Below are 23,832 nucleotides of genomic sequence, written 5' to 3'. Positions count from 1 at the left end.
AACAGAGACAATGAAACCATACATAATAGAATTTGTTTTCAGTTAAATTTACAGATATCAGACAATCAAATTTAGCATATAATAAACATACATGGTTCAATTAATTTCTAATTTATTTCCTAGAGATTATCTAGGTGCACAAAACACGAGCCAAAGGGAAGGAAGAAGAAAAGAACTTGCCTCCGTGGTTTTTGAACAAAAACCCTTGTCGCCATCTTTCTGGGTTTCCAACGACGTCCGACTCATTGACAATCTCCTATTGCTCAATCGTCTCTCCTCCTAGATCCATCCTTCAATCCGCAGTTGAAATCCTAATGGCAAATTCCTTTGTTTTGCCTCACCACCTCTCTCTGTTTCTCTCTCAATAGTACTGTATGTGCTTAGGGTTTTCCAAACCCTTTTGAAGACGTAACAATATATATATAGGCACCCATAAAACCATAAGCCCAATTCTAATTAACGATGAAAAACCTAATTAATTCCTAGTCTAGTCGGCCTGAGATATAAAATACGATAACCCTATTTTACCATAACAATTAGAGATACTACGTTAATTCAATTATTTCCATTTATATAGGCCAATAAAAGAAATTTAAAACTAATAATTCAATTACAAAAAAATAAAAGACAAATAAAAGAAACTATTAAACAAACCAAAAATTCAATTAAAATGAAAGAAGTAAAAAAAAGGAATCAATTAATTAAAGTAAACTTCCAATTTAAACAATTTGACATATAAGTACATAATCACCAAAAAAAAATAAATTTAAAAATGCACATAAAATAAATTTAAATTCCAATTCTATCCCTTTTAAAATTAGGGTATTACAAAGCCCCCTCACCTTCATGACGCCTCGCCCTCCGGCTCCGTCTTCGATCCCTTCCAAGCTCACTGTCAATTTTGTTCTTCCCTACAATTGTGAGCTCTCCTCCAAAGAGATCAGTCACGTAAAACCACTTTCTCGTTTGATATCGATCTTATTTGACATGGGTATGGTTTCGATTAAGTGGTATCACTGTTTATGATTTCATTTGGATCTCATTTCATCTAGGTTTCGTTAATATCTCGTATCAGGTAAAAATTGTTATTCTGATATCACACATATATATTAAATCTCGTTTTAGCTGGGTTTGTTGTAATTGTTTAGTTTCCATGTTATTATCTTGATTGGTTCATTTGCACTTTACCCATTTTGGGTTTTGTTTAAATTACTTGTTGCTGATGATCTTCGGAATTTTATTTTATTTTTTCAATTACAATCTTCAAGTGTAAGAAAATGGGATTTGGTATTAAGCATTCTGTGAACTATAGTTCGTTTCAGCTCTGTTCTAGCATTTCTCAACACCTCATCGTCCCCACTCAAAACCCTAGCGCTAGCTGGCCGAAACCCAACCAAATTATCCCAAACCCTGACATGGGCCTCTCACCCCAATCCTCCTCCCTCCATCCCCATCCTCACCGCCGACACCACCGACCCGCCTTCCCTGCGCCGGCTTGCCGCCCAAACCAACCTCATCCTGGACTGCGTCGGCCCCTTCCGCCTCTATAGTGAGCCCGTCGTCGCCGCCTGCGCCGATTCGGGCTGCGATTACCTGGACATATGTGGCGAACCGGAGTTCATGGAGAGAATGGAGGCGATGTTCCATGAAAAAGCCGTGAAAAGGGTTCTTTAGTGGTTTCCGCTTGTGGGTTTGATTCTGTTCCGGCGGAATTGGGGTTGATGTTCAATTCGAGGCAGTTGGAGTCCCCAGCAGCGCTGAACCGGATGGAAGCGTATTTGAGTTTGGAATCGGAGAAGAAGGTTGTTGGGAATTTTGGGACGTTTGGCGCAGTTTAGGTATTGTGAAAAAGAGAGAGAAAGGGGGGTGAAAAAGGGGTTTGTACGGGTGTTACACATGCTTTTATTATTTTTTAATTCTCAACACGTGTCACTATGGAGGGAGGCTCATCCTCCCTGCGCAGGATGCAAGCATTACTCAAATGAAAATAAAAAAGAATCAATAATGGACTGTAGATGAGAGACCATGCTTACCTGGAGCTGCATAACGAACAGTTCCTTTACTGCAATTGAACTGCTTTGATTTGGATTTGTGAGTTGTCGAAGAAATCTTGCTAGCCCAAAATCTCCTACATGTACAACCATGTCACAATCAAATAGGACATTGCTTGGCTTTAGATCACAAAGGATTAATGGCGGTTGACAATGATTTTGAAGATACTTGAGTGCGCACAAAACATCAATTGCAACATTTATTCTTTGAAGAAGGTTTAGGCTATGAGTTTGGTCATTCTCTCTATTACTAGATTTCGAACTTGGATGCAACCAACTCTCTAGACTCCCATTGATCATGAATTCATAGACTAGAGCCTTAAAATCATTTCCTTGAAAATCAATGCTCGAGCAAGAAGTTATGACCTTTACCAAATTCCGATGTCTGACATTTCTCAAGGCTTCACACTCAGCCAGGAAACTTTTGGAAGCTCCCTGATGTTGGAGGTTTAGTACTTCCACTGCAACAATGGTTTCATTTGGATCAAGGATTCCTTTGTAGACAGGGCCATAACTACCCACACCAATCAAATTTGTTGAAGAGAACCCGTCGGTGGCTTTGAGGAGCATTTGATAAAGACACTTTCATGAATGATTCTCTCAACAATAATCCCGAAGGTTGAACGTTTCTTTTCTTTTTAACCCAACAAAACAAGAAAGATACTGCCATTGTCACACCCAGAAGTATGAGCATAAGTGAACTTTTCTTTTTCTTTGATTCTTTGATGTTGCATTTTGGTAGTTGAAGTTTGGGTATGCCGCCACAGAGCCTACTGTTTCCAACTACTGAAATTGCACTAGCATTTGCAAAAACTCCTTCAATGGGCACCTCACCCAAAATCATTGAAGCATAAATTAAGATATTTTATGGGAAAATGCTCGAAGAATCTTGGAATCTGTCTGGACAATTTGTTCCTAGAAAGATCAAAGTTCATACATAATACCTCTCAAGGAACTCATTGATTGAGGAATAGATCCAGTAAAGAGATTTCCCTCCATATAGAGGTTTTTGAGACTAGCGCAACTATCAAGGCTATTAGGAGTTTCACCGGACAACTCATTCTCTGAAATATCCAAACTCCCTTAAATTTTTTAGGTTGCCAACCTCTGAAGGGAGGGGTCCGAACAAATGGTTTCGAGATAGATCCAGCAAAATAGAAAATGAAATGCTCAAAATTTGTTTAGGTATGGTGCCAGTAAGATTATTTTGTGAAAGGTCAAGCAATAATAGTGTTTTGCAATTTCCAAGACTGATGGGTATGTTCCCCACTAATTTGTTCTCACCCAAGTAAAGATTCGTCGACAATGACAAATTCCTTATAGATTCTGGAATTTCTCTGTAGAATTCATTTCTGTCAAGATACGAAGTTCTAATTTTTGAAGATTTTTGATAGTTTCGGGAATTGTGCCTGTGAATTGATTACCTTGTAGATCTAAAAAATTTAAGCTGACAAGATTACCAATTGTTGAAGGGATTTTTCCATGTAAGAAATTTTGACCAAGTGCTAGAAAAGAAAGTTGGTTTGAGAGATTGCCTAGAGAATTGGGTAAAATTCCTCTGAATTGGTTTACTTCCAAATCAATTTTCTCCAAATTGCTACAGTTGGCAATAGAATCTATGAAGTTCATTTCATCTGGCTCTATACTTCCTAAATTATTATGAGATAGAGAAATATACCTAAGATTCTGGAGGCCTCCAAAATTAATTCCTAATTTTCCACTGAAATTATTTTCTCCAATATCAAGGAATTCTAGTGTTGTACAATTGGATATTGGGAGTGGAAGGCGGCCAGTAAATTTGTTCCCCATAATTGGAGGAGTTGAAGATTATGGAGCATCAGACCCAAGCTCAGTGGAAGAGTGCCATCAAATTGGTTATCAGACAAAGAGAGAACAATTAGAAAAGAAAGATTGAAAATGGAAGGATGGATTGTACCAGAGAGTTGATTGCTACCAAATCCAATTGCTCTTAGATTTTTCAACTGACCCAAGGAATCAGGAAGACTGCCCGTGAAAAGATTGTAAGCTGCAGACAATGTGTCTAGAGAAGCCAGTCTTCCAATGGATTGAGGGATCCCTCCAGTTAAGTAATTCAAGTGAATCATGAGATATGTGAGCTTTGACAAGGAACCTAGTTCTTGAGGAAGTTTCCCAACTAGGTTATTGGAAGCTACACTAAGATACATGAGGTCGGAGCAGTGGGATAGGTTGGTTGGAATTTCTCCTTCAAAGCTGTTTCTGGTCAGGTTCAATATCTGCAGTCTGAACAAATAACCAACTTGAGGAGGGATTTCACCTTGAAGGGTGTTGTTGCAGAGCCTTAATACGCGAAGGAAGCTCAAGTTTCCGACATAAGGTGACAACGAACCCACTAAGCTCCTGGACCATAAATCAATGCTGATGACTCTACGATGGAGATGACCACATACAACACCTTCCCAGTTGCAGAAATGAAGGGACTCATTCCACAAGCTCATGACACCTTGAGGGTCATGAATTATCTTTAGACCTGAATGCCAACAACGCAATAAGATGATCTGTCTCATTTTTGCCAATGGCAGTGGCATTAGGGAGAGTACTCATGATGTGCAGCAATGTGATGAAGAACAGGGATAGTGTTTGTATTCTGTAGGATTGGAGAGGCATAATTGGACTCATTTCTGGAAGTGGATTTAAAAAATGTGACGTTAGTTTCTAAGGCTTGTAAGAATCTATCAAGACAGATCACTTGTATTCTTTATATATTAATCCATAAAAGAGGCTTTTTCTGAGGTGTTCCAATAATTTTTCCGAAGTCTGCCCTGTCTCTTTCACACACACAGGGAGAGACTGCTTGCCGGCAATTCAATTTATATTATATATATAGTAATGGTAGGGTGTTTTCCTGAATTTTTTTTTTTTTTTTCCTTTTGCGAAAACACATTCATGCAAGTCATGGCCAATTTATTAAGCAATTAAATTTGGCTGTTTGTGATTGATTGAAGACTTGGACAATTTAAAATTGCAATTTATTTTAGTTTTTGGTGTTTAATTTTTAAAGGAGAGTTGTCATTTGTAATGAACTACCTTATATTTAGTTTATGTCATTTTAATATGGGTTGAATTTTTTCATAATTTATTTTAATAAAAAAAGTAGATTAATGAGTGTACTTCAATAAGAAAGGATATTATATAATTATTTAATAAAAACTAATATATTTTGTAACAACCTTGGGTGATGCCAAAATTTAAAAAAAAATTCGGCATAACCTCCCCTAAAAATGGTCCTTCAACAACTTGTCCTAATACACAAAACACATAGTATAATCCAGCATCCCATTCATCCGTTTATTGTACCTCAACATAGTTCCTCTCATGGTGGAACATCCACACACCAATTAATCTAACTTATCATAATTACAGTCCCAAAATACCTGGTTAAGATCTAAAGTCTATGTTTTACAACGTTACATGATACAATTGCATGGAAATATATACTACAATTCCATTAGTTTCATTTACATCAAACAAAAGGTAAATTCGTTCTTAACTTACAAGACCATGAATACTAACTTAGTTACATTTCCACAACTATGAGTATACATAGAATGGTCAAAATACAAAATAACAAACAACCTTCTAACAACTTTCAAGCTTGAGGTGGATTGTCGTCCACCGATTCATTTCCAAGACCTGAAAAAAAATAAAATAAATAGTAGGGTGAGCAAATATGCTCAGTAGGTGACGCTTAAGACACTTTTCTTGTGTCCCGTGAATCCATACAAAGAATAGGCCAATAGGAAATGAGGATCATACAATGTCGTCGGGAAATAATGCAACATTCCAACCAAACTCAAGTACAACCCACACGATGCCATGAAATGCAAATGCATGCCAATGTCACTCCCCATTTTTTGTTCTCAAACATCACTTTCAAACTGTTAATATAACCCGCCCTTTGGTGACCTCGCAGCGACACGAGAGAAGGATTGGCTAGTGTCCCTGACCCTTGGTACCCTCGCGGCGTCATTATGGGGCCCAGCTAGCTCAACCACGCTAGGACGACTCCCTAGTCCCCTCTAGGCTATATTAACACTCCGGATCTTTGGTACCCCCACGGCGACCGGGTTTTTCAAAACCGTTTTATCAAATCATTTTTCCCAAAATCTCATTTTTCATTTCAAACTCATTCTTCCCGTTTCATGCCCAATTTAAGTGCATGAGTGCATCAATACCATGAATTTAATCATCATTTCACATTCAACTTTATTTAAGTAAGTAAGACATAATTTCGCAAGAATTTCTCAAGGGATTATAACATGCTCTTGTACAACAATGCATCTAGCACAACGAACATATATAAATCATCATATAAGCAAGAATTTCCACATAAAACATTTAAAACAAGTTCTCACATAACCACATACACATGCTATAATTTCTTTAAACTACAACTAGCATAAGTAAACATGTCTAGCATCAAATTAGAAGATGTAATTCACATAGGAGCAAGAAACTTGTGGATTAAGAGCCCCTACCTCAAATTTGCACAAAACCCTTAAAAGTAGGTCTTGAATTTTGAAATCCAAAGGGTGCACAAAAACTGAAATTGATGGTATGAATGCGTAGAGCTCGTCGTGGGCTTCGTTTTGCCTCAAACGGCACTTAAAAATACTAAGAGATGAGGGAGCAATTAAGCAGCCTTAAAGATTAAAACCAAAAAAAAGAAAAAAAAAAAAACAGAGAGCTTCTGGAACGAGAGAGAAAAGCTTATGGGAAAATGAAAGAAAATTCAGAACAAAAAGTGGTCTCATGACCATTTTAAGTGTATGTGGGTCCCACCCATTTTCCTTTTTATTTTCTTTTTTCTTTTTGTTTTAAATTACACCACACACACAAATATACACATATGCACATATATATATATAGACACAGACATTACATTCTCCCCAACTTTCAAAAGATTTCGTCCCTGAAATCAAGCTATACCTGGGGAAAAATATAACTCTGGATACTTAGAGCGAACCTCCTGTTCAAGCTCCCAAGTAGCCTCCTTAATTCCGTGATGCCTCCAAAGAACTTTCACCATTGGTATCGTCTTGTTCCTTAACACCTTTTGCTGTGTGTCAAGGATTTGAATTGGTCCTTCCTTGTAGGAAACATCCTCATCAATGTCCACATCAATCTAACTCAAAATGTGAGATGGATCCGGTTCATACTTCCGTAACATCGATTCATGAAAGACATTGTGGACTCTGTCCATCTGTGGTGGCAAAGCAAATCTGTAGGCAACCTCTCCTACTTGGTCCAAGATCTCAAACGGTCTAATGAATCATGGCGACAACTTGCCACTTTTCCCAAATCTCACAAACCCTTCCGTGGAGAAACTCGAAGAAAAACGTGGTCTCCCACTTCAAAGGATAACGGCCGTCTCCGTTTATCCACATAACTCTTCTGTCTGCTCTGAGCTATAAGTAACCTCTATCTTATCAACTTAATCTTCTCAGTAGTCTCGAGTATAATGTCGGGTCCTAAGGCGGCTGTCTCGCCTACCTCAGTCCAACAAACAGGAGACCTACAAGGTCTACCATACAACGCCTCAAATGGAGCCATCTGAATGCTCGCCTGATAACTGTTGTTGTAGGCAAATTCAATAAGTGGAAGGTGATCCTCCCAACTACCACCCAAGTCAAGCATACATGCCTGAAGCAAATCCTCCAAAATCTGGATAGTACGCTCCGACTGACCATCAGTCTGTGGATGGAATGCCGTACTCAGATGCAACGCTGAGCCAAACGCTGGTTGAAGTCCTTCCCAGAACTTCGAAGTAAACTTAGCATCCCTATCTGACACAATAGTTACAGGAACTCCATGTAACCTTACAATCTCCTTCACATAAAGAACACCAAGCTTCTCTACATCATCTATTGCTTTAATATGCAAAAAGTGAGCCGTCTTGGTCAATCTGTCAATGATGACCCATACGGCCTCATTGCCCCTCCGTGACCTTGGAAGACCTGTCACAAAATCCATAGTGATATATTCCCATTTCCATTACGCTACAGGCAATGGTTGCAATAAATCGGCTGGTCTTTAATGCTTGGCCTTTACCTGCTGACAGGTAAAGCATCTAGCCACAAACTGTGCAACATCTTTCTTCATCCCGTTCCACCAATACTGACATCTCAAATTGTGATACATCTTGGTACCATCTGGATGAAATGCAAAGTGGGAAGTGTGAAACTCCCGTAAGACGTCCTCACGACAAACCGTAGGAACCACCAACAAACTCCTGAGCCGTAGACCCCCATCTGCATGCAAGGCCCAATCTTTCATTGTCTCACCACTGGAGATCAAAGCGTGAATGACATCTAAATCCAGGTCTTGTCTTTGTGACTCAATCACTTGTACAACAAGAGTAGGCTGAGCCACAAGACTAAACAAGAATGCCGGCTCGCTATCAACATCGTCATCAAAATAATACAATCCCATCTCTGCCAAATCCTTAAGCATCTTCCACTTTCGAATAGCAAAACAGGCTAAAGTTCCACGAGATTTTCGGCTTAAGGCATCTACTACCACATTTGCCTTGCCCGGATAATACTGCAAGTCAAAATTATAATCTTCCAAGAATTCAACCTATCTTCTCTGTCTATTGTTCAAGTCCTTTTGGGAGAAAAGGTACTTGAGGCTTTTATGATCCGAGTACACCTCAAATCTTTCACCATACAAGTAGTGTCTCCAACACTTCAAAGCAAACACAACTGCCGCCAACTCCAGATCATGAGTAGGGTAGTTGTACTCGTGAGTCTTCAACTACCGAGACCCATAAGCCACTACTCGACCATCCTGCATCAACACACACCCTAAACCATCATGTGAAGCATCACAATAGATTACATAACCCAAGCCACGCTCAGGTATCACCAACACTGGAGCCGTAATCAACCTTGTCTTCAATTCCTGGAAAGATGACTCACAGGCTTCATTCCATGCAAACTTAATCCCTTTCCGGGTTAAACGGGTCATAGACGCTGCCAAACGGGAGAAATCTTTCACAAATCTCCGGTAGTAACCCGTTAGACCAAGAAAACTACGGATCTCAAACAAATTCTTGGGTTACTCCCAATTCAAAACAGCTTCAATCTTTGATGAATCAACTGACACTCCGCCTTTTGAAAAAACATGTCCTAAAAACTTCACCTCTCGTAGCCAAAACTCACATTTCTCATATTTGGCATACAACCAGTGCTCCCGCAAAATCTGTAAAACAATACTTAAATGGATCTCGTGCTCCTCCCGAGATCGTGAATACATAAGAATGTCATCCACGAAAAATACCACAAACTGGTCCAAGTAATCGTGAAAGACGCGGTTTATTAAGTCCATAAATGCCGCTGGAGCATTAGTCAAGCCAAAAGGCATAACAAGGAACTCATAGTGTCCATATCGTGTACGGAATGCTGTCTTCGGGATATCCTCATCCCTAACCCACAACTGATAATAGCCAGACCTCAAGTCAATCTTGGAGAAACAACTGGCTCCCCTCAACTGATCAAATAAATCATCTATCCTTGGCAAATGATACTTGTTCTTGATGGTGGCACGATTCAACTTCCGATAATCGATGCACAACCTCAAAGAACCATCTTTCTTCTTAGCAAACAAGACCGGTGCGCCCCATGGTGACACACTCGGTCGGATGAAACCTTTCATCCTCAAATCATCAAGCTGTCTTTTTAATTCCTCCAATTCAACTGGTGCCATACGATACGGTGCCATTGAAATCGGTGCGGTACCGGGCATTAAGTCAATAGTAAACTCCACTTCTCGGTGTGGAGGCAACTCTGTCAAATCCTCCGGAAACACATCCAGAAAATCACGAACAACTGCAGGATAATATTCTTCCACAACATCATCCTCTTCAGCTATAAGGCTAGCCAAAAAGTAATCACCACGACTCCGTCCACGAATTTCATAAAACGATGAAATGTGGGAATTACTTCGATCTCCCACAAAAAAGAAACAGTCTCCCTCGGGAGTACAAACTGTAACCCTTCCTCTGTAACAGTCGATCGTGGCATGAAAGGAAGCTAACCAATCCATCCCGAGAATGACATCAAAGCTAGTCATCTCCAGGAGGATAAGGTCAAACACAAAAGTCCGCCCGGCTATCACAATGGAACAGTCCCTCACGACTTGACTCAAAGACACTGAAACTCCAACTGGCGTATCAACACACAACGTCCGATTCATAAAACTGACTTCTAACCCCGATGCAAATGTAAATGATGATGAAATGAAAGAATGAGATGCACCAGAATCAAACAAAACATGGGCCCAAGAACTAAACACTGGAAATATACCTCGGAGAACTGAAGAGCCAGGAGATGCATTAGTCAGCGCAAGGGCAAAGACACGCCCTTGTGGTGCCTGTGCCTGTGAACTACTAATCTGAACACCAGACTATTGTGCCGACACAGTAGGAGTATCCCTCCTAGCTGGTCGTGAACCCTGAGAAGACAATGCAGACTGTGGTGGTGGCGGTGGTCTGAAACCTGATTGAACCGTAGCCGACTGTGACGGTCTCTACCGTGACCCTCTGCCACTAATGGTGCCTGCTCCCTGACTCGGAAAGTCCCGAATCAAATGGCCCTGCTGGCCACACCCATAACAAGCCTTCGGAGCTGAAGAAACTGAAGTCAATCTCATGGGACAATTGGACTTGTAATGTCCAGACTGCTGGCACTGAAAGCAAACAACTGCACTCCTATCCGACCCAGCTGGTAACGGAGTGGTAGGAGCAGATCGTGCAGACTGCTGTCCCTGAAACTGAGATGGACCCCCCTGTTCCTTTTCCAAGAAGATCCTTCTGAAGATGGCCCTGCACCCATCTTTTGCTTCAACTGTTCTCTTCTTGCATCCTTCTCTTTATTATCAGCCTCCAGCATCAAAGCCTTTTCTACCGTTTCAGAGTAAACTTTAATGAACTGTGTCGTGATCAACGGCCTCATCCGATCATTAAGACCAGAAACAAACTTCCAAGTCTTGTTAGCTTCATCTTTCACCATTTCTGGAGCAAAGCGAGAAAGTGAAGTGAACCTGTTCTCATATTCCGCCACTGACATGCTCCCTTAAATAAGATTATGAAATTGGTCTTGTAACTTTCATCTTTTGGAAAGCAGAAAGTACTTTTTATAAAACAATTCCTTGAACTTGTCCCAACTCATCTCCTCCACCTTGTACCGGCTCGTAACCGACTTCCACCATAATTTGGCATCCTTAGCAAACTTATAAGTAGCTAGGATGATCTTTAAATGATCCTTCGTCACATCCATAGAAGTCAATTGAGTTTCAACTTGCTCCATGTAGTCATCTGCTATCATTGGATCCGCACCGCCTTCAAACATAACCGGCATCAGCTGAGAAAACCCCTTAATAATCTTGAGACGCTTCTGAGCTGGTGTCTCCTTAACTTGAACTGTAGGTTGTGGTGCCAACTGCGACTGAGCAGCAATCGTTGCCCTCATGACATTTTGTAACAAACGATTCAACTCCAGTGCCACAGAACCTTCACCCACTTCGACGGGTGCTTCAACATTATCCCTCCTTGTGGGGACAACTCTCGGGGGAATCAAGTCCCTAAGAAGTGTGTCCTCATCATTTAGTTCCTCTGGATTGGAGCTGGAGCTCTCGCCAACATCACCCCTAGTCGGTCTAGGGCCAACTTTCCTGATTTCCTTACGCCGTGATATCATTCTATAAAACAAAGGAAACAATTCAATAACGATAACACTAATATCCAACCGTGAACAACCCAACGCAAAAAGATATTGTACAAACATTTAGCATGTAATACTATGCAATGAGCACATTAATATAGGCATATAAGCACATAAGCACGTAAGCATGTAAACAGTTAAGCATGCTTTTTCACATAGCAAAACACTTTTCCAAACAAGGAAATAACAATGCAAATGACTTCCCAGACAACCCTAGGTAAGCTTCTACCCGTCGTCTTAATGGTATTCGAACCATCGCTCTGATACCAAATTTGTAACGACCCTGGCTGATGCCAAAATTTTAAAAAAAATTCGGCATGACCTCCCCTAAAAATGGTCCTTCAACAACCTGTCCCAAAACACAAAACACATAGTATAATCCAGCATCCCATTCATCCGTTCATTATACCTCAACATAGTTCATCTCATGGTGGAATATCCACACACCAATTAATCTAACTTATCATAATTACAGTCCCAAAATACCTGGTTAAGATCTAAAGTCCCTGTTTTACAACGTTACATAATACAATTGCATGAAAATATATACCACAATTCCATTAATTTCATTTACATCAAACAAAAGATAAATTTATTCTTAAGTTACAAGGCCATGAATACTAACTTAGTTACATTTCCACAACTATGAGTATACATAGAATGGTCAAAATACAAAATAACAAACAACCTTCTAACAACTTTTAAGCTTGAGGTGGATTGTCGTCCACCGGTTCATTTCCAAGACCTGAAAAAAATAATATAAATAGTAGGGTGAACAAATATGCTCAGTAAGTGATGCTTAAGACACTTTTCTTGTGTCCCTGTGAATCCATACAAAGAATAGGCCAATAGGAAATGAGGATCATACAATGTCGGGAAATAATACAACATTCCAACCAAACTCAAGTACAACCTACACGATGCCATGAAATGCAAATGCATGCCAATGTCACTCCTTATTTTCTGTTCTCAAACATCACTTTCAAACTGTTAATATAACCCGCCCTTTGGTGACCCCGCAGCGACACGAGAGGAGGATTGGTTAGTGTCCCTGACCCTTGGTACCCCCGCGGCGTCATTATGGGGCCCAGCTAGCTCAACCACGCTAGGGCGACTTATTAGTCCCCTCTAGGCTATATTAACACTCCGGACCTTTGGTATCCCCGCGGCGACCGGGTTTTTCAAAACCGTTTCATCAAATCATTTTTCCCAAAATCTCATTTTTCATTTCAAACTCATTCTTCCCGTTTCATGCCCAATTTAAGTGCATGAGTGCATCAATACCATGAATTTAATCATCATTTCACATTCAACTCTATTTAAGTAAGTAAGACATAATTTCGCAAGAATTTCTCAAGGGATTATAACATGCTCTTGTACAACAATGCATCTAGCACAACGAACATATATAAATCATCACATAAGCAAGAATTTCCACATAAAACATTTAAAACAAGTTCTCACATAACCACATACACATGCTATAATTTCTTTAAACTACAACTAGCATAAGTAAACATGTCTAGCATCAAATTAGAAGATGTAATTCACATAGGAGCAAGAAACTTGTGGATTAAGAGTCCATACCTCAAATTTGCACAAAACCCTTAAAAGTAGGTCTTGAATTTCGAAATCCAAAGGGTGCACAAAAACTGAAATTGATGGTATAGATGCGTAGAGCTCGTCGTGGGCTTCGTTTTGCCTCAAACGACACTTAAAAATACTAAGAGATGAGGGAGCAATCAAGCCTTGAAGATTGAAACAAAAAAAAAAAGAAAAAAAAACAGAGAGCTTCTGGAACGAGAGAGAAAAGCTTACGGGAAAATGAAATAAAATTCGGAACAAAAAGTGGTGTCATGACCATTTTAAGTGCATGTGGGTCCCACCCATTTTCCTTTTTATTTTCCTTTTTCTTTTTGTTTTAAATTACACCACACACACACAAATATACACATATGCACATATATATATAGAAACAGACATTACATATTTAATGAGAGGCATGGGAGCATTTTGTAACAAAATAAAAAAGTTTAAAAAGTATTGTGTATATGATATAGTTGATGGGGTTATTCTCAAATTTCAACGTGGTTCGATTTATTTTAATGAGTGTACTTCAATAATAAAGGATATTACATCGATGTGAGGATTTTTCTTTTCTTTTATCAAGATAAAAACGGACAAGAGGGGATATGTCAAGAGAAACAATCAAAACCCAACCAACAAACAAAAGCCCAAAGAGACGAAACAAGGCCCATTGGGCAATCCTACGTTAGGTCCGAATGGTGACCCAAGCTAGACCCACAAAGGCGGGAGAATCAACAGGGAACACCACAATCTCAAATTTGCAGAGCAAGGACTGTCGAGTTCCAGGTTGAGGACAGAGAAAAAGTGATTGAGAACAGAGTCGCTGAGGATTTTTGAATGATGGCTACAAGAACTGGAGAAAACCCTAGCATTTTCTTTACTTTACAGACGTGATACACAAAACTGGCCAAGGTAAGTTTCCCAACAAGAATTTTATTCGACTTTTTCTTCTGTTTCCAATTGGATGAGGCCCAAATGAGGAACTTGTGCCAATTTCTAGGGTTCGTATGGAACCCATACTTATGTTGAAGTGCTGACCAGATTACCTGAAAATACTCACATTGATGAAATAAACGATTGTGAGATTCAGCATCTTTTAATACACAAAACACATACATTTGAATGAGTTTTTTTAATTACTATTTTTATTTTATAAGCTTAATTATCAGTGGGGAATACAATATCATCCAACTCAGATAGTTTCACTTCTTTATTTTTATCACCGTAAACAACTTGTCTTGTTACATTTATATCTTGTGTATCCCCCACTACTTGCCTCTACTGTCTCTACACCATGCACATTTTCTGCATCATCTATATATCTAATGTAGGAGGTACAATTAGGTATTACTTAATCAAAGCAAATTTGTTAATGTCTAAGCGGAATATTGAGGGTCCAAATATCCCAAATGCATTGTAGAAGTATTTGTCAAAATAAATAAATTTAAAAAAAAAAAAAAAAAAATTGTCAAAGTAAATCTACAACAAAAGAGACATTCTACAACTAAGACCAAATCCAAGCTCATTGGCTATTGGAATTTTAGTCTACTTTGTCAATAAGCAAAACATCATCTCCAAACTAATTTCTGAAGTATAAGCTTTTCTCATAAGCTACCAGCAGGTAAAAAAAAAAAAAAATAGTCCCCAAATTTGGCTGTTAAATCCTAAGGAGAATCGAAACTTCATCCAAGAACATCTTAAACATTCTTCACCCCACCAAATTGTCCATTGCCAAGTCCCTCATAGCCGTCTTCAGCTCTTCAAGTGCACAAGTCCTTAGAAAGATAGATGATAGAATTAAGTTGGTGCATGTGTTTCTTGGATTTGTGGTGGAGAATCCAAGGACCCACATGGTGTTGTTCTGTTTTCTGTTCTTCACTCTCATATATGCCTTGTACTCAGAGAGAGAGAAGTTGAAGGGGGAAGGTTTAGAAGGATAGATGAGAGAATTAAGTTGGTGCATGTGTTCCAAAGATCCTTTGGTTTGAAATTTAGCATTAGATACTTAGATAGCTGAAATTTGTCTTATGCATGGGAATAAAATGTACACAAGGGTTACAATTATGTTTCTATCTTCGATTTTATCCACTCCAGAATACACACACATGTATGTAGAGAGATTAATATTTTCTTTTTAAGACCCCTAAAATGTTTAATCTATCTTGATAAAGATTCACGGTTCACCCATACCATAGCCAGAGCTAAACACATGGTAGGATCCATTAAACATTCTTCGTGATTCACTTTTTTGGAAGTTCCAAAACCATTAATTTTCAATTAGTTTTCAGACTGATTAAGGTCTAGTTGTATGTTCCATTAACCTATAAAGCCATGGTTTGGTAGTTCCACCTTGATATATATATATATATATATCCCCCTTGAGTGTAAATTTATATAGAATAGAAGAATGAATACAAAGCAGCAGGGTATACCCTGGGGACAAAAGTCCAACCAACAAGAATGGCTCTGGAAAACTAGACAAAACTACTCCATGAAACAATGGAATCCAAACTAGAGCAGCCAAAGCAGAAGCAAACAATGATACATACAATACAGAAATTTCTTAAATCTTACAACACCAGCAGAACCACAAACCAAGCAGCAATTAACTTACTACTACAACAAGAACTTAAGAATTAAACAGCAGCCAGACCAAAAGATGAGCTTAACCTGTTTCACAATGAAGATGAATGAACTAGCTGGTTAGATGCAAGCCTTCTAGTTGATGCAGATTCCTTGAGTTTTAGAGATATGAGCTTGAATGTGTTGGTATTCAGTATTCTTAACATTCCAAAGAAAAGTAGAAGGGCAAATTGAAAAGACACAGCAAGCCAGGGCCACTTAATTTGTTGATTAAAACCTTCAAACTTATATTGGGATTCAAATGATCAGAGACCCAAAGCAACAAATGAATTGTATATGGTTCTAAATGAAGGTAGAGAATGAACATTTCAAGACTAGGTGGGATAACGATTCTTCATCTGAAAAGGAAAGAGAACAGCGGTTTGGTAAATGAAAGTGGGCATTTGAAACCTACCCCAATCTGATAACCAATGCACAAAGCTCTATTTTGGAACAAAATTTTTAAATCAAATATAGAACGAGGACTTGATAATAACAGGCATTTAAGTTTGAGTTTTGGCTCTTACCATTATGCATCGAGACTTGTTCCAGCGCCTTGAAGATTTTTCCTGACCAAATTCAGCTCATGCAAGACATCGTTAAAGAATGTTTAAGATTAAAAAATTGGATTGCAAGTGAAGCACAAGTAAAAAATTTCTGAAAAAAAATATTAAAAAATTTCTGAAAAAAAAAAATCCTTCCTTGGTACAATGATGTACCTAAATTAGGGAGAAAATAAAATGGCTTAAAGAATTAATTCAAACATTTGGTATAATAATATATCATATGTTTTATACAAATACACATGTATTTATGATCTTGCAAAGATTACTTATATAGAATGGATTATATATGGATGATTTACCTTTATCCAAGCAGAAACCCAACAACCCAACCAAATTTGGGTGTGAAATCCTAAGAAGAACTGAAACTTCATCCAAGAACATCTTCTTGCTGCCACCTTTCTCCTCCATAACCCGCTTCACGGCACCAAATTGCCCATGACCAAGCTCTACAAGATACGCAACGGATGTGGCTCCAACGCCTATTCGAATCCTAAAGTCCCTTGTTGCCGACTTCAACTCTTCAAGTGCATAAGTCCTTATAGCACCAGAGAAACAATGACTGCAACCAATTTTAGATGATCCTTTATACTTTTCATTTTCATCATCTTCTTGATTATGTTTATGAGAGTACTCCAGATAGATGGCCAACTGATTTAGGATAAGGGTGAGAATGATCACCAGTATTATTGCGCCAATGATCCAATAGTTTCTTGGATTTGTGGTGGAGAATCCAAAGAACCACATGTTGTTCTTTGTTCTCCTCTTCTTCACTCTCATATATGCCTTATACTTTCAGAGAGAGAGAGTGTTGAAGGGTGGAAGAATTAAGTTGGTGCATGTGTTGTAAATATCCTTCGGTTTGGAATTTAGCATTAGATAGCTGAAATTTGTCATATTCAAGGGAATAAAATGTACACAAGGGTCACAATTCTGTTTTTATCTTTGATTTTATCCACTCCAAACTATACACACATATGTAGAGTGAGATTAATCTTTTCTTTTTAAGACCCATAAAATGTTTAATCTATATTGATAAAGATTCACATGTACCATAGGTAGGGCTAAACACATGGTAGGATCTATTAAACATTTATTCTTCATGATGCACTTTTTTGGAAGTACCAAAACTATTAATTTCCGATTAGTTTTCAAACTGATTGAGGTATGGTTGTATGTTCCATTAATTAATAATTATAAAGCCAAGGTTGGGTAATTTCTACTTGGATATATATATATATATATATATATATATATATATATATATCTTGGTAAAGAGTTAAATTTGTATAGAATAGAAGAAGAAATACACAACACCAGGGAATACCCTGGGGACAAAAAGTCCAGCAAACAAGAACGGCTGTGGAAATTAAACTAGAGAAAACCACTACATGAACACAAGGAGCAAACAATCATACATACGATACAGGACTTTCTCAAAGCCATTACAACAACAGCAGAACCACAAATCAACAAGCAACAAGCACTTATGAATTAAACTGCACCTGGACCAAAACGGAAGCCTTCTAGTTGAAGCAGAGTCCGTGAGCTTGAACCTGTTGGTATTCTTAACATTCCGAAGAAAAGCAATCCAGGGCAACTTAATTTGTCGATGAAACCCTGCAAGTTTTTGGAACTACAATATTTAAACCAAATACAGAGCAAGGAAATGAAAATAACAGGCACTTAAGTTTGAGTTTTGGCTCTTACTTATCAAAAAAAAAAAGGTTTGAGTTTTGGCTCTTACCATTATGCATCAGGACTTGTTCTGAGTGCCTTGAAGATTTTTCCTGACCAAATTCAGCTCACGCAAGACGTCGTTAATGTCCATCCGGTCTTGTGGTGACTCCATGGAGCATGCTACTCCGATCTTGATCATTGACAACAGACACTCCATTCGGATGTCATTTTTTAATCCTTCAGGATCTCGATTTCTATTTGACAGTGCTGCTACCTCTTCTTCATCATCAATGTTCAGTAGTATTGGGTCTACAATCTCCATAACACGGTCAGGCAAAGCCATCCTAGCAAAGTTATGAATGTTAAGACCTCCCTCAAACATACTGTCAGTAGGCCTTTTCCTTGTCATCATCTCCAATACCAAGATCCCATAACTGTATACATCCCCTTTTGTTGACACTTTGCTTCCCAATCCATACTCTGCCATTCACAAAATTAATGAAAAGAAACAATATATATTTTTTTGGACAAAGATTGGAAGCACATTTGAAAAAAGATAGGCTATTCAATATTTAGGTTTATGGGTTAAAAAAAACTTAAATTCTAATTAAAACAGGTTATATCTATTCCCATACATCATTCAAATGCACAAAAAATTATTCCCATCCATTTATGCCTCCATTCCAATAAAAGTCTTGAGTCTCTCATGCGCATGCACACACACACAAACACAAGGACTAACCTATATCAAAATTTAATCCTAAGAAGTTAGTTTTGGTATCAAGTCTAAATCCTAAAAAGTTATGGTGTCTTCAGTGATTCAGTTTTAAACCTAGAGGAAGAAAATGAAAATGAAAATAAAAAGAAACAATAATTTATTGTGCATGCTTACCTGGAGCTGCATAACCAACAGTTCCCCTTACTGCAATTGAACTGCTCTGATTTGGATTTGTGAGTTGTTGAAGAAACCTTGCTAATCCAAAATCTCCTACATGAGCAACCATGTCGCTATCAAGTAGGACATTGCTTGGCTTTAGATCGCAATGAATTATTGGCGTTTCACAATGATGGTGAAGATACTCTAGTGCAGACAACACATCAACTGCAACATTAATTCTTTGAAGAAGGTTTAGGCTCTGAGTTTGGTCATTCTCTCCATTAGTAGATTTCGGACTTGGATACAACCAACTCTCTAGACTCCCATTGATCATGAATTCATAGACTAGAGCCTTAAAATCATTTCCTTGAAAATCAATGCTCGAGCAAGAAGTTATGACCTTTACCAAATTCCGATGTCTGATATTTCTCAAGGCTTCACACTCGGCCATGAAACTTTTGGAAGCTCCCTGACGTTGGAGGTTTAGTACTTTGACTGCAACAATGGTTTCATTTGGATCAAGGATTCCTTTGTAGACAGAGCCATAACTACCCACACCAATCAAATTTGTTGAAGAGAACCCGCCAGTAGCTTTGAGGAGCATTTCATAAGACACTTTCATGAATGATTCTCTCAACAATATTCCCGAAGGTGGAACATTTCTTTTCTTTTTAACCCAACAAAACCAGAAAGATACTACCATTGTCACACCCAGAAGTGTGCACACTACTGAGATCACTAATATGAGCAGAAGAGAACTTTTCTTTTTCTTTGATTCTTTGATGTTGCATTTTGGTAGTTGAAGTTTTGGTATGCCACCACAGAGCCTACTGTTTCCAACAACTGAAATTACACTTGCATTTGCAAAATCTCCTTCAATCGGCACCTCACCCTCAAAATCATTGAAGGATAAATTAAGATTCTTCAAGGAAAAATGCTCAAAGAATCTTGGAACCTTTCCAGACAATTTGTTCCTAGAAAGATCAAAGTTCATAATACCTCTCAAGGAACTCAACGATTGAGGAATTGATCCATTAAAGAAGTTCCCCTCCATATAGAGGTTTACGAGGCTAGTACAACTCGCAAGGCTATTTGGAATTTCACCAGACAACCCATTCTCAGATATATCCAAATCTGCCAACTTTATGAGGTTGCCAACGTCAGAAGGTAAGGATCCGAAAAAACGATTTCGAGATAGATTGAGTGAAATAGAAAGAGTTGAAATTCTCAAAAGTTGTTTGGGTATGGTGCCACTAAGATTATTTTGGGAAAGATCAAGCAATAACAATTTCTTGCAATTTCCAATACTCAAGGGTATGTTCCCCACTAATCTGTTCTCATCCAAGTAAAGCTCTATCAACAATGATAAGTTGCCTATAGATTGTGGTATTTCTCCATTAAATGAATTTGTACCAAGATATGCCCGTTGTAAATTTTGAAGATTTCCAATAGCAGCTGGAATTGGGCCCGTGAATCGATTATGATCTAGAATTAAAAAATTTAAGTTGACAAGATCACCTATTGCTGAAGGGAGTTTTCCATGTATGAAATTTGTACCAAGTGAGAGAAAATAAAATTGGTTTGAGAGATTGCCCACAGAATTGGGTAAGATCCCTCTGAATTGGTTATCAGAAAGTTCTAACAACTCAAAATTGCTACAGTTAGCCAAAGAATTAATGAAGTTCATTTCATCTGGCTCTCCACTTCCTAAATTATTATCATGTAGGATAATTTCCAGGAGATTTTGGAGGCCTCCAAAATTAATTGCTAATTTCCCATTGAAATTATTTTCTTCCATAGTAAGGGTTCCTAGTGTTGTACAGTTGGATATTGAGAAAGGAATGGGTCCAGTAAATTTGTTCCCCCCTAATTCGAGGAGTTGAAGATAAGGGAGCATCAGTCCTAAGCTGGGTGGAAGAGTGCCATGAAGCTGGTTAACACCGAAAGAGAGAACAGTTAGAGAAGAAAGATTGTAAATGGAAGGATGGATTGTACCAGAGAGTTGATTGTCACCAAACGCAAGTACTTTTAAATTTTTCAATTGACCCAAGGCAGCAGGAAGACCACCAGTGAAATGGTTTTGACCTGCAGACACAGATTCAAGAGAAGTCAGTCTGGTAATGAATCGAGGGATCCCACCAACTAAGTAATTCGCGTGAATGATTAGTTTTATGAGCCTTGACAATGAACCAAGCTCTTCAGGAACTTTCCCAACTAGCTTATTGAAACCTACGCGGAGATACATGAGGTTGTAGCAGTGGGATAAGTTGGCTGGGATTTCTCCTTTGAAGTAGTTGTTGTTCAAGTCCAATAGTTGCAGCCTGAACAAATGACCAACTTGAGGAGGGATTTCACCTTGAAGAGTGTTGTTGTAGATCCTTAATACACGAAGGAAGCTCAAGTTTCCAACATGTGGTGACAACGAACCCACTAAGCCTCTGGACCATAATTCTATACTGATGACTCTGCGATGGCGACGACCACATGCAACACCTTCCCAGTTGCAGAAATGAAGTGACTCATTCCACGAGCTCAGGACACCTTGAGGGTCATGAACAATCTTTGACTTGATGGCCAACAAGGCAAGATGATCTGTCTCATTTTTGCCAATGGTTACAGTATTTCTGGCAGTGGCATTAGGGTGGGTACTACCACTATTCATGATGATATGAAGCAGCAATGCGATGAACACTAGGGAATATACTTTTTGTATTGTGAAGGAGTTGTGAGCCATAATTGGACTCGTTTCTGGAAGTGGATTTCAGAAATGTGAGGTTAGTTAGAAACACTTGTATGAATCTATCAAGAAAGATCACTTGTGCAAATGGTAAAGGGGTGAGATTTATATCTGGTTGTTATTGATCATCTTAAATTTATAGAAATTATGAAGTTGGAATTTTGGAACTTTGCACGTATGCTTTTCTTGAAGTCTTCGACATCATTTTCCCAAGTCTACCCTGTCTCTTCCCAAGTCTTCACTTTTGAGTGAATATATATATATATATATATATATATGAATGGAGTGTTAGTCCCACTTTTGGCTTAAACTATATACGTGACATGTTCCATCTTCTCTTGAAGAATGAAGAAGAATCAGGGTCTCCATTTTTATTTAATTAGTTACAACTTTTGAGAGAGAATGTGATAACTCCTTTTTTTTTTTTTAGATTTTAATTTATTTTATGAATTTTAATTTAATTATGAAAGATTGATTATTTTATTTAATTGGAGACTTATAATATATATATTTATTTGTTACATATTTTATATATATTTTGTTGCATCTGAGAAGAAAATAGAGCAGGTGGCCGAAAATGCAAAGAAAAATTAAAATAGTAATGAGCTAGTTGGCGAGTCTCACTAAAATTGTTTGGTTTGGTCTTGTATATATATTTTATACATGATGGTATATACGTGTGTGTGTGTATTTTATGTATATGAAGAAAAAAGGAATAGGAGAGTGTGGCGGTAGAATTGGTGAGATGAAAAGGAAAGATAAAAGTGATGATGGCTTTTTTTTCTTTTTTCTGGGACCCACAAGGATTATTGTTTGACACAATCTCCTTTGCTCTAAATTTTCTTCACGTGGCTTGGCATTTTGGTGGCTGATAGTTGGTATTGTTTGGTATTGCAATAATGAAGATACAAATGAATTAATTTTTGGCAGACCCACTTTTTGACTTAAGCTCCTTTATGCACATGGGTTTTGAGCAAAGGTGGAATTTTGTGTCGGTGGTGAAAGGCTTATAAATTGTACGGGTGTGCTTTGGGTTTGTGTGGGTAACAGAGAAAGAAATTGAGGAGAAAAAGTGGAGAATAGAAAGAGAGTCGAGACAGAGATAGTTTGAGCAGACAGTGAGTGAGACAAGAGTTGTAGAGGGCGCAGCGAAAGTTTGGAGATTTGATGATTCTTTTTCAGTGTAGGATTCTCTATGTCTTGAATGGCATGGAGAGGTTTTGTTTTAATGTTTTTATTAAATATTTTTAATTAAATGTATATGTATTAAATGTATATGTTTATGTTATGAAACTGTTTTATTAAATCTCTATGAAATTCTTATTATGATTTTTTCTATTGGGACTTTTTGTCTCACCACCCTCCAGTTTCAGGTACAAAAGATGAACGGGAATAGTTAGAAACGGGCTTAGGATGAAGAGTCGGCGTGGAGGATTTATTTTTTTATTTAGAGATTTTTTTTGTATTTTTGAGGAATCTGACTTTGTATAAAAGAGGGCATTTTTTTTGTGATCCTGGGTGTATTTTGATGTATTTGATCTTGTATAAATCGAGAATTTTATTGGAATTATCGGGCATGACAGAGAAGGAAGTCAAAATTTTGTATCAAAGGCTTTTATGGTAAATCACATGCTTTGGTTGAAGTTTTACATTCCCCTTCTTTCTTTGGACCATTCTTGATCAAATTGAAGTGTCACATTTGATTTGCTAATATCATTTTACTTTAGAGCATACGAGCAATGTGATTATATAATTCACACTTACACTCTTTTATGCTCAAAATGTGTTAAGACAATTGTCGTGAGTTGTACCTCGTATAGCCTTTCTCTAAATAATAGCCTTTCTCTAAATAAATTGTGCACCAGTAAGCCCCTGTAAAATCATCCATGCAATTTTTCATTTCATTGCAGCAAAAGTCCTGGATTGTGTTACTTCTTTTTATTTTTTACCTTTA

At 38.1% G+C, this 23,832-nt stretch overlaps 1 protein-coding gene, 1 long non-coding RNA gene and 1 pseudogene across 14 annotated transcripts; 1 reads left to right on the top strand and 2 right to left on the bottom strand.

Annotated features, from left to right (window-relative positions):
* Nucleotides 1-1,946: 1,946 nt before the first annotated feature.
* Nucleotides 1,947-2,895, bottom strand: LOC132281759 (probable LRR receptor-like serine/threonine-protein kinase At3g47570; annotated as a pseudogene).
* A 2,381-nt stretch (nucleotides 2,896-5,276) lies between these two features.
* LOC132282794 (probable LRR receptor-like serine/threonine-protein kinase At3g47570) lies at nucleotides 5,277-22,105 on the bottom strand. Of its 12 annotated transcripts, none has more exons than XR_009471865.1 (6): nucleotides 19,157-22,104; nucleotides 18,332-18,744; nucleotides 18,090-18,204; nucleotides 16,887-17,146; nucleotides 16,549-16,590; nucleotides 5,280-5,723 (listed from the first exon to the last, which is right to left on the bottom strand). XR_009471865.1 is itself a non-coding variant. In XM_059784584.1 (3 exons), the coding sequence occupies exons 1-2, from the start codon at nucleotides 21,873-21,875 to the stop codon at nucleotides 18,341-18,343; spliced, it is 3,123 nt and encodes a 1,040-aa protein (XP_059640567.1). In that variant the 5' UTR covers nucleotides 21,876-22,105; the 3' UTR covers nucleotides 17,853-18,220; nucleotides 18,332-18,340. The 12 variants fall into 12 exon arrangements, 2 of the variants coding, with proteins under 2 accessions (XP_059640567.1, XP_059640566.1); XR_009471861.1 differs by lacking the exon at nucleotides 5,280-5,723 and adding an exon at nucleotides 12,360-16,380; XR_009471864.1 differs by lacking the exon at nucleotides 5,280-5,723 and adding an exon at nucleotides 12,360-12,557.
* On the top strand, nucleotides 14,250-23,455 carry LOC132282796 (uncharacterized). 2 transcript variants are annotated; one of them, XR_009471867.1, is made up of 2 exons: nucleotides 14,250-14,311; nucleotides 23,246-23,455. It is a non-coding gene; the product is annotated as an uncharacterized LOC132282796 (long non-coding RNA). The 2 variants fall into 2 exon arrangements; XR_009471866.1 differs by lacking the exon at nucleotides 14,250-14,311 and adding an exon at nucleotides 22,577-23,061.
* The last annotated feature ends 377 nt before the right edge of the window (nucleotides 23,456-23,832 follow it).

The sequence above is a fragment of the Cornus florida genome, unplaced genomic scaffold (assembly GCF_030987335.1).
Source record: "Cornus florida cultivar Cherokee Brave unplaced genomic scaffold, ASM3098733v1 CherokeeBrave_3.0.0_Hap2_Chr11, whole genome shotgun sequence".
In the NCBI taxonomy this organism is placed as follows: Eukaryota; Viridiplantae; Streptophyta; class Magnoliopsida; order Cornales; family Cornaceae; genus Cornus; species Cornus florida.
The sequence above is the reverse complement of the archived record's forward strand: the minus strand, read 5'-3'. Positions and strand labels throughout refer to the sequence as shown.